Here is an 11,415-nt window from a genome sequence, read left to right as displayed (position 1 = left end):
TTGGAAAATAAATAAAAAAATTCCGTTGATACAATTTTTAATAATCATTAATGGTAGATTTAAAAAAAAAAATTTATATGAGATTTTTAAAAAAATTTTACCCAAATTATGTAAAATTTTAGAAAATATTCAATAATGATAATTGATATTAATTTTCTAGCCAAAAATAATATGTATTTAAATTTTGAAAAAAACTAAAAATCATTTCAAAGATGATTAAGTTTTGAAAATAAATAAAATTTTTTTCAAAAATTAAATTCAAAGAAATTACAGATGATTGATTTGTTAAGAAATTTTTATATGAAAAGCTTTTCTAAATATGATCCAAGTGACGAAATTTTTTTTTAAAAATGTCAATAATGATAATTGGCATTTATTTTCAAGCAATTATAAAATAAAATTGAGAAATTTATAAACATAATAAAATAAATTTTATTTGGTATTAAAATTTAGATTTTTAGAAATAATAAATTCAGTAATAAAAATTTTATAAATCATGAATGAATAATTTTTAAAAAAATTATTAGATGAAAATTTTTTTTTTTAAATATGATCCATACGATGAACTTTTTCATCAAATAAAATGATAAAACGACTTAATTAACATTTGTAACTAACCCATTCGTAACGGGGAATCAACACTAGTGTAATATGAAACTATTGTTATTTTAAGAAGAGGGAAATAAAACTTATCTCTATAAATAGAGAGAAAAAAAGTACATATAATTAGTCAAATACTCTTAGTTAAAAATATTTCTTAGTTACTACACACCAACGCTGATAAATTTTTAAGATTTTACTCGCAAAAGAAAAACAAGATTTCAGAGGGGGAAGCTGGCCCCATTGCAACTTGTCTCTGGGTAGCTTGGCACCAAGGCGGCTTAAGTATTAGCTTTCGCACTTATCAAAGAGTACCTCACTCCCTTTTGAGTTTTGATCAAAAGCTGATCTGTCTGCAAAATTAACTTTACAGGTTCTTCCAGGAAAGGGATTGCTAGGCACCAAGGCGGCTTAAGTATTAGTTTAAGAAAAAGAGTGCTGCGAACATGCTATGTGTTGCCAACAGAGTTGCTTTTGTTCACACCCAGCTCCATAGGAGAATTTGTGATGCTACTAACTGAGCCAAGGGTCTGGGAGCTCAATTGGGGGCTAGCTGGACAAGCCTCTGGGTTACCGGCACTTAGTGCATGTATAGCACCTGAGCTCAGCTGTGGACTCATGGGAGTCCTTTGATTCATTTGTTGTGGGCTGGTCTGTTGCTGGCCCTGCTGTTGCTGAGGTTGCTGGTTCAATTGTGGAATTCCGATGGTAGATGGAGAGCCTAACTGTGAAGGTGAAACGACAGCCTGCAGTGGTGAGGTTGTTTCTTGCTGCTGCTGCACTTGCTGATGTGGCAACTGCTGTAACTGTTGCTGTTGTTGCTGCTGCAGCTGCTGGTTCATGTAAAGCTGGTTCATCCCAGGCATCATTTTTGGAGGACCCATGGGCCCCACAGCAGTCCGCTGCATCGGGTTCATGTTAGCCTGGTTCAGACCCTGGCCCAGCATAGAAAGACTAGCAGAACCTGGATGCATCTGCCTGGTTCCAGACATCCCAGGCACGCTTGATTGAGTACCGACTAGCATGTTTGCTCGGCCCATCCTTAATTTTGCAATTAAAGCAGCTTGCTGAGCTGCTGTTAGTGATCCAGGTCGAAACTGGCTTATTGCATTGGGAATATTTGAAGCTGGGCTCATATTACCCATGCCAGAAATAGGTGTCATTGAGATTCCTGTTCCACCAATTCCCCTTGCACCTCCAATTCCCATGGCATTGCCCAGGCCCCCAAGCCTGACCATGTTTCCCATACCTACAGCTGTTCCTAGTCCCATCATTTTCCTCTGCATTTGTGCCTGCTGCTGTGGCTGCTGTTGTTGTTGCTGCTGCTGTATCATCTGAAGTTGGAGAGGGGAAGGTTTGTTGACCATTTGATTACCCAACTGCATGTTTGAATTCTGCCCAATCGCATTCAAGTGTGAGAGAGGATTTGATGCAAGCATCATAGGTGATCTCTGGAATTGCTGATGTTGTTGAAGCAAGGCATGTTGTTGACTTTGCTGCTGCTGCTGCTGCTGCTGTTGTGGTTGTTGCTGCTGTGGTGCTTGTGCTGCCTGCGGCTGCATCTGAAGTGGTGGTTGTGGATCTAATTGCGGTGGCCTTGCAGGCATTGAAATGCCAGATAGGAGTCCTTGAGACATCTGTAAGGCCTGAGAGTTTCCTGGAGGCACAATCCTAGTGTTTCCTAGCACACTTGGAGACGGATTTACAGATATATTATTACTGATATTTGGCTTTGCCATTTCATTGGTTGCCTGACCCGGAACAGCTTCAGCATATTGCTGCATCGTAAGCTGCATATCGACTGCAGAATTGTTGGGAAAGGTTACAGCAGAATTTGGTTGACTGCTTGAGGCCATAAGCACACGAGTAGGTTTTGCCTGGATATTATCTTCCACAAGGTGATATCCTTCACGCAGCATCTACATAAGCAAGTTAAAATAATATTGAAGTGAAATAATAAGTTTCAGCCTAAAACCTTTAACTCTGAATATCAAGACTATTAGCAGACATACCAGTGAACAGAACTGCTCTGCAAGCAAGTCCGCTAAGTGCTGTTGGAGGATTCAATCAGGTGAACATGTCAGAAGAATGGAGAAATTCATGCATGCATAAGAAAAGTGGAAAATAAAAAGGTTCAATTGTTCAAACTCTAAAATAAGGTAATGGCAGAGATTTGCTTTTACCACCCAAAAAACTGGGGCCAGGCAGTTTTCAATTGGTCTAAAAGGCATATTCTTCTTTCAGGACTGGAAAAATCTAACTATTAAACAAACTTACAGCATTTGGAAGAGTAGGAAGACAAGAAATATGATCCTCTGCACCGAGAATGTCACCGTCATCTATGTCTCCATAAAACATTGCTACGGTCCCATCAGTTGGTTTCTCAGACAATATCATTCTAGTTCGTGCCCTAGGAACTAGAGAAACAGCATTCCCTGTTAAAGTAGAGCAAAGTTAATGCAAGTGAGATAAACCACTAAATATCTGGGGGACCAGAACGTGACAAATAACAACAAACCCGACCTTGAACATGTTCACCCTGCACAAAATTTAAGATTCTTGTCTTGTAGGTATTCATCTTTCCACCGAAAAGTGACTTTGATAGTGAATTTGAATCGTCTTTAAAATCCTCATTACTGGAAAGACTAGTTAGACAGGCAGATAATAGTTGAGGAGAATATGTGCTGGGTTTCCGGATGTGATACTCATCAACCTTGTTCTTTTTGCTGTTGGGTTGATACCTGGAATCGAAACTGTAATATGAATATTGCCATCTATACAACTATTAACAGGAAACTGTGAGACATGAATTTTACTTCCTGAAAACTAAGAACGTGTTCTAATAACCAAGCAGATTTCATAATATAATAATCCACCAAAACACATTCACGATCTGGAATCTCACCAGGACAAACAAGCAAACATTTATGCTTCATAAGAAGAAGAACCAGTATCCTATAAAGTTAAACAAAGATGATACTTACACTATATACAGCATAGAAACATGAATTTATTTATTCAATACAGTAGTAATTCAATTCACATCGTACCTCATAGTCACCGTTTCAATCTTTGAGAACCTTTCAAGCATTGTTTGATCAGCCAAAGGTGGGGTTCCAACAGAAGGACTGCTTGCATTTAGTGGAACACTGATATTGCTAACACTTGCAGGAGATCCAACTGCATTTATTGCTGGGGTCTTGGGAAGGGAATTTGATCTTCTCTTAGCAGCAACTTGAGTGTGGTGTTGTCGTTGCATAGAGTCATTTGCACTTGAAGTCAAAGATGGGGTACCACCAACAGCAGGAGCTGAGTTAACAGCTGCCTTCTCCTTTAGAGATGCTCCATGCGCAGTGGTTGTTGCAACCGCCCCAAAGTGAGGTCCTACAGAACAACTTGAAAAGTCCCCAGATTTTGATGATAATGGAGATTGAGGCAAAGCCCCACCTGACACACGTGGACTTTGCACTGATTTCCTTTTTGGGAAATGTTCCTCCTTTCTTGCATCTTTCTCAACATGCTGATTAATATTGTTCCAAGGTGTTTGAGGTAAACCAGGTTTCACAAATCCATGGGGTAATCTTGGTTGAAGCCGTGTCTGCTGTGGGTCCAAATGGTTTATATCAGTTTCCCGATTGAGCTCAGAACTATCCAACTTGTCCGGATCAAATGGCTCTTCCTTGGCACTGAATCTCAATGCTGGCTGTCTTGCAGCAAATGGCATTGCACCAGACTCCTGTTTCAGAACCCCTTCAAAAACCTGCTGTGGATACTTCTGCATGCCTGCATTTGCATATTGAATTCCTCTTGCCAGTGCTTGCTGGGGCAGTAACATATTCTTCCAGCTCATATCTGGTCCATGGAGGCCATCCATATGTGGCCCAATTTGTTGCTGTGGAATCCCATCTGGTCCAACAGCATTAAGCCTATTTCTTTTATTAAGGCCAGATAAGGGTGACATTGGACCATCGGGATTCTCCCGTTTCCCAAGAAGTGAAGCACTGGAGTTTATGCTGTCAGCATACGCTATTGTCATTTCCTGCCCAGCAGGGGATGCAGCTGATGCACTGACAACAGAACCAGACCCATGGTCCTGCATGCTTCTTCCATTCACAACTCCCATTTGATACCTTGGTGACTGGGATGTCATGGGTAGTGCTTCTTGCACAAAACTTTTAGGTCTTAATGCTAACATATTGCTTGGACTAATACCTTGAGAAGTCAGATTTTCCTGAATTTGTTGCGGCATCATACTCCCTGAAATAATTCCTGCCTCTCCCAACCTGCTGTTAGAGCTTTCTGGCACTCTATCTATGAAAACCTTCTTGCCATGGACCTTACTAGTAGAGGCTACATTAACTTCTGGAGCCTGCCTCAATCTCTTTCTCCGCAAGCTACAAGAAGCAAGGTTGAGCTGCAAGTTGATCATGGTTAAGAAAAATATGACCCGATGCTCAAAGCAGATGAATTTCACATTACTCTCTGAACTCAGTCATTACCTTTGTTGGAACAGGATTAGTACAGAGCCTGTTCAGTTTGGGAGTCGGATCTAAACAAAGTTGTGGTTGCAAGGCTTTCAATATCCGAGACTCTGCTTCCTGAAGTCAAATGGGTGTTAAATGTATAACAGCCAAGCAACATGTAAAACAGTAGTTTGCAAAGGATGGATGGGCTGCCTGTATGTACCATTAAATCACCATAAGTCCACGAATTATCTGAGCTCAATGGAATATCCTTCACTACATTCTCCAAAGACATCCTAAGACACACTTTATTGATGATGGGGGATCCACCCAAAGATGGGATGGTAGATCCTTGTTGAGGTGCAACTTTTCGATAATCTCGCACCTTCAAAAGGAAACATGAATCTTAAGTCCTAAATATGAGTTAATTAAATGCACATTACCTATGATCATAATAGTTATGAAGCATGTACTTAAATAAGTATAAAATGCTACCTGCTAAGCTCTCTCTGAGACACACCAACAAAGATGTCAAAAGTTATTTGTTCGCAAAATTTGAGGGTGGAATTTTAAGATTTAAAAAAAAACCGTAGAGATGGTGTTGTTGTGAGTGATTTGTGAGTACAATGTTGGACACAGACAACAGTAGTGACAACAAGGAGATGGGTTAAAGGGCCGGTTCAAGTGTGTCGATACTTGCTTTGGTAAAAACTCATGTTAAGACATATGATAATAAAAAGGAACTACCACAAAATCAATGGAATGAAGTAGAATATGCATGACTTATTACATAAAAAGATAAACAGATGCAAACTATGATAATTTTATAACTCACCTCACAGAAGAGTGTCCCATCAACATATTTGCACGGTATATCATCCAAAATATCTCCTGGCAATCGGCCAGATTCAATTGCCTTCAAGCACATTCATACATAATTGAGGAGAAAACTTATAAGTGGAGCTTACGCTAAAAGAAAAAAGTTAGCTAAGAAGACATTGAGAGTAATTACACTGCAGTTTCAACATAATATCAAGCAATTGCCTCATTGAATTAAGACAAATTCTTCCTGAAACCCAACTGAAACCCAAATGATTTCTTTTCTTAAACCAAGTTTCAAGACATAAGCCAATCAAAACCACAAAAGCTCAATTTAGGGGAGAGCACACAGTCGATTCAGTTAATTCGGTTGTAAAAATTCAAAAACCGATTTAACCGACTTAATGTATATAAAAAAGGAACTAACCGATCAAATGATTAAAAAATATTAACTGAACTGACTTAAGTTGGTCAGTTTTTTCAGTTTGCAAATCCATCAATAATCATTTTCGTTTTAATTTCTTCACATTACTCTATTTGTTCCTTAAGAAAAAATGAAGGAAAAAGGAATCAACTTTTGAGAACTATGATTTTCTTTCACTTAATTGGTAAGACAAAATGAGAACCCAATTCAGTAAAAAGAGTGGAAAATTTTGGAAAGTTGGTTTTTAGTTCATACTGGTATTGGCAATGACTGAAATAATGAAAACATTGGCTCTAAAATTCAATTCAATTACTTCTCATTTCCTCTAATTTTGTGGCTCCTGAGCAGATTATTCTCAATGAAAAGACTAAAAAAAATTGCTTTTGAACCCACAATTCTATATCTTACTCCTAGCCGACATTGATAATTTCAATGTAACACCAATCCAAATGCTCAAAAAAAGAAAAACAACTCATTGAAATTGCTAAACTTGAACTTAAAAAAAACTTTAATTCCCACCCAAAGAAAAACAAAATTCATTGAGAATCCAAGAAAACTATCTCCCCATCCAAAAACCCAATTTCAAAAACCTCTGAAAGAATGAAAATTTCCGCTACCAAACCATCAAACAAGCTCAAAACCAAGTTCATTCTTTATTAGTAGTAGCAAAGGCAATGGGTTTGAGACAATACCTTCAGTGATAAGAGAAGAAATAGAAAGAGGGGAAAAGAAAAAGAAGGAAAATGGGAAAGCTTTGAAAGGAGGAAGAGGAAGGAAACAAAGTGAAGGCATGAAGCTCATGTGGTGGAAGGTCGCTTCGGATGTTTGGCAAAAGGGGAAGGGAAAGGACGAAAAGCTGTTTGGACTAACCATCATGCCGTGGCTTTGGTCGTCACTGGTAGCTTCTGGCATGATTATGAGAGGTGACTTTTGGTATGGTGAAGCCATGGAGCTTGAAGGGCATTGCAGTAGAGAGAGAGGAGCGAGGGAGAATGTTTGAAACAGAGGAAATGAGTCTTAGATTTTAGGGATAAAGAGAGGTGGAAAGTATGAGAGGTGTGAATTTAGGGTATTGCTAGTTGGTTTTTTTTTATCAGTTCAGCTTGTAAGATTTAAAACCACAAACCGACCAACTAAACAGCCTAAACCGAAAAAACCGAACTGATTTACTTAGATGCACAGTTTTTGTCGGTTTTTTCGGCTTAAACCAACAAATACTCTCCCCTTGCTCAATTTGATGTTACTTTTGCTACTTGTTTTTTCTTTTTGCTACTTAAATTTTGCTAAAAACTGAAACTACATAGTAAAAGGCAAAATCATAGTTGATTAAAAGTGATGAAATGGCTAAAATGTAAAAAAAATTCCACCATCCAGCTTCTATGTAAACAGAAGACTGTCAGGTTAAATATCAATGAAAGTTTTTTTTCCTCAAAATATATTGTATCAAAAAACAGTTTCTCAAAGTAGCAAAATTAACAACCAAGCAAAGTTACCATTTATCAAGGTCAATGTGCTCCTATCTTTTGAAGAATATTTATGAATGACCTAATCCCAAGCCCAAATAAAGGAAGTCTAAGTTATGTTACCAGGCAACACAAAAAATATGGTCAGGTATTATGAACATTGTTTTCTCAGATCATTAAGACATGAACCTAGGACATACCACTTTGCCAACCCACTGTTTACAGACAACTGACGCAAATGATGGGCATGGGCTATAAAAAGGAGATCATGCTATCCCTCCACTATCCACCAAGGACCAGTGAAGATAGGACAAAGACCTTCACTAATCAAACTATTTGACTCGAAGATTTTATTCTTGACCATACAATATGAGCTTCCCAATGTGCACTCAAAACCAAAATATATTTGACATAGGAAACATCATATTACAACATTGTAGGAATAACAATAAAGACAAAAATTAATTTTAAATAGCCAGAAATAGCAAACAGAAGAAAGACATGAATTAACCCTTACTGAGAAAAGAGTTTCAGATGACCTATCATATGGATGCAACTTTGGAGCATCCTGAATAGTAGCCTGATCCAAAGCCTCCTTCTGAAAATTCAAGAATTATTTTAACTTAAAAGAGACTTACAAGATGGATACAAAAGAATCTGTCCTTTTAGTAAAGTTCTTAATGAATAGAGTATCATTAATATTGTCTTAAACAAACCTCTGGCGGTTTTCCAATAGAATATCCATCTGGATAAAGATTCAAGGTGAAGGAAATCTCATGGTCTGCAAAAATAAGAAAGAACCAATACAATCACAATTTGAATATTGACAACTATCTGGAGAGAAAAAGAAAAAGGGATAATATCACAAATGCCTCTTGAATTATAGTGAAATGTTCAATATAGTACTTGAAGGGCTGTTTGTCAGCCATCTGTCACCATTTGAAGCTAACGATATTAAGGTGAATACTACATTAGTTAATAAATTCAGGTGTCAAATTGAAATTTTCACTATAGTTCAGAGCCATCCGTGTCATTAACCCAAGTAAAAACAAAGCACAGTTCTAGTTTTGACTCTAACCTGCAGGAACATGAAGCTCTGCATCAGAAACAATTGGCTGAGACACCCCAGGAACACGCTCAACACCTTCAATGACATCATCCTAGATCAACAAACAATCAAAATAATCAGAAAAAAAAAATCACACAGAAAAAAAGCATACAAACTAATTTCTTTTCGCTATTCCCTCTTCTCTCCGTTAGGGGCTATGAATCAAACTAGAGAGAGAAGTCGTACTAAAATCAGAACTTATACCAGTTATTAAGAAAGTTACAAACTTAAAACTAAACAAAATCCCATTAACTACAGTAACTATTACACCAAAAACGTAAGGGCTAAAACACGGGCAAAACAATATTTTATGAAAACAGGCAATACATGAAATCAAGCTTATTTTTTTTTACCTTAAAACTTGACTGGAAAATTTAGTTAATAAATAAAACATAAAAAAAAAAAAATCAACACTTCAATCTCTCCCTAACTTCTGCCAGCAACCAATTAGCAAAATTCCAGTAAAATAGAATAAAGTACAATTATAAGATTTTATTAAAAAAAGGAAAGTGGCAGGATCTGTTCACTGAAACAAACCCAGAATTTCCTTCCACCAAAATTTCTCATTTTTTTTTAAATTTTCTAACAATCATTTTTATCAGCAATCTAAAGGAGCAAATGGGTATCTACAGAATTTGCCTGAAGCTTTCTAGGCCGTGAGCTGTCTTTAGAATTCTCAGGGACAGCATCAACTGAAGCCTCTGATTGAAGACAAGGCTTCGGCTTGAACCTAGTACCGGTTTTTGAAACCTTAAAAGAAACACCCATGTAAAAATCTTCTCTGCTTTATCAGAATTAAACCATGAGAATTTGAGCTTTCACGGTTTTTGCTTGGATCAAGAAAAAGATAACCTCAAGTGGAGATTTTAGACAATTAAGAACCCAGATGATGTTTTCGAGTAAAGAGTGGAGAAAATTTAGCGAAATCCAACGAAAAAAAAGACCTTGGTGGGTTTGACATGGGCGAAATTGAGAAAGAGAGCCCCGGGGTCTGATTAGATACAACTAAGGACGTGTTTGGATTAAGAAGAAAGTTAAAGAAAAGAGAGGGAAACAGTTGGGGAAAGACAAAAAAGACAGTGAAATGTTAGTTCTGATGCAAACAAAGAATGTTTTTTTAACAGAAAATAAGGTTTTGAAGAACTCATAATTCTAATTCTGAGTTCCGCAGAACAAATTGGCGAAAAGTTCTGTTAAAAGAGGATCGGATTTTATAGAAGGGAGACAGAGCGAGACTTTGGTCCGGTTCGGTTCGTTCCTTGGATTTTAACAAAGGTGAAAGGACTTCAATAGTTAAACTCTGTTTGGCGTAGCCTACTTGGTGGGTCTTGCGCCACTTTAAATTCTTCATTTTTTCTTTTTTTCTTTTTTTAAATAAAAAGAGCAAAATGAAAATTCTATGGGAAGTTTTTCCCTTCTTAAAATCTCTTTTGTTTTTTTAAAATATGTCCAAATTAATTTACTCTATCAATATTATTAGACTCAACTTTAAAATTGAAGATCCCAAATTTAAACCTCAAAAAAACCCAAAAAAAAAAAATTATACTCTTAATAATCTCATTTGAATTTGAATTTGGAGTTTATTTTTTATTCGACCAAAAACTGAACACATTTTACTATAGGCATGTTTGGTTTTGATGTTGTTAATACTCAAGACCATAGTTTGGGCATTTTTTCACTATTAGCTTGTATTTTCTTAAGATGACACACTTTTGCAGATAGCGAGGATTAGATGAAGGAAAGAGAGAAAACAACAAATGCATCTCTTAAACAATTTTTTTTTTTAAATAATTCTCTTTTTTATATGAAAAACATGATTGGGTGAGTGTTTAACCATGTCTTTTTCTTTCTCTATCTCAACTTCTTACCCTCAATTATTGTCCTGATGCATCCATATCCTTGTAGCTTTAAAGTCATTGTTGGTAATTTTGTTTTGATCTTGATATACTTTAATTATGTCAAAATATAATATATTTAAAAATAATTTTTTTTATTGATTAAACTTGAAATCAAATAATATCAATTATTTGTATTGATTTCAATTAATTTCATAAATTTCAATGAAATAATTAATCAAATTTATTTCAATCAATACATAATTATAAAACATATTTTATAATTTATAATTTATCTTTTGTTACTTGATTATTTTTTACCTAATAAAAATAAAAACCAATAAACAAAATAACCCTTTAAAATTAAAATTTTTTCTTTTTACAACTTGTTTTTTTTTATACTTTATTTTCAAAAATCAAAATTTATAAATATTTTAGTTTCTTTAAAATATATAATAATACTCCCTCTAAAGCTTAAGAATCTTAACACTAGAATTAATTTCTTTTTCATCTCTTTATTTTTATCTTAATATATTTTTACATTAAAAAATATTTATTTAAATATCATATAATCATATTAAATATTTAAAAATATCACAATAAATTAATGATATTATTTTTTATACTTTTAAACTCATTTATTTAATTTTTAAAAATATTATATTTCATTTGCATATTATTAATAATATTATTATACATAAAT

At 35.5% G+C, this 11,415-nt stretch overlaps 1 protein-coding gene across 2 annotated transcripts; it reads right to left on the bottom strand.

Annotated features, from left to right (window-relative positions):
* Positions 1–642: 642 nt before the first annotated feature.
* LOC111274721 (protein PHYTOCHROME-DEPENDENT LATE-FLOWERING-like) lies at positions 643–10,059 on the bottom strand. Of its 2 annotated transcripts, none has more exons than XM_022859585.2 (12): positions 9,508–10,059; positions 8,848–8,929; positions 8,486–8,550; positions 8,287–8,367; positions 5,899–5,979; positions 5,287–5,448; positions 5,100–5,198; positions 3,651–5,014; positions 3,124–3,341; positions 2,878–3,035; positions 2,613–2,651; positions 643–2,519 (listed from the first exon to the last, which is right to left on the bottom strand). In XM_022859585.2, the coding sequence occupies exons 1-12, from the start codon at positions 9,643–9,645 to the stop codon at positions 1,050–1,052; spliced, it is 3,957 nt and encodes a 1,318-aa protein (XP_022715320.2). In that variant the 5' UTR covers positions 9,646–10,059; the 3' UTR covers positions 643–1,049. The 2 variants fall into 2 exon arrangements, with proteins under 2 accessions (XP_022715320.2, XP_022715321.2); XM_022859586.2 differs by having other exon boundaries at positions 9,517–10,059.
* Positions 10,060–11,415: the final 1,356 nt, after the last annotated feature.

The sequence above is a fragment of the Durio zibethinus genome, chromosome 26, assembly GCF_047325235.1.
Source record: "Durio zibethinus cultivar Kanyao isolate XHJ-2024 chromosome 26, ASM4732523v1, whole genome shotgun sequence".
NCBI classification, from domain to species: domain Eukaryota; kingdom Viridiplantae; phylum Streptophyta; class Magnoliopsida; order Malvales; family Malvaceae; genus Durio; species Durio zibethinus.
Note: the sequence above shows the minus strand (reverse complement) of the source record. Positions and strands in the feature narration are given on the sequence as shown.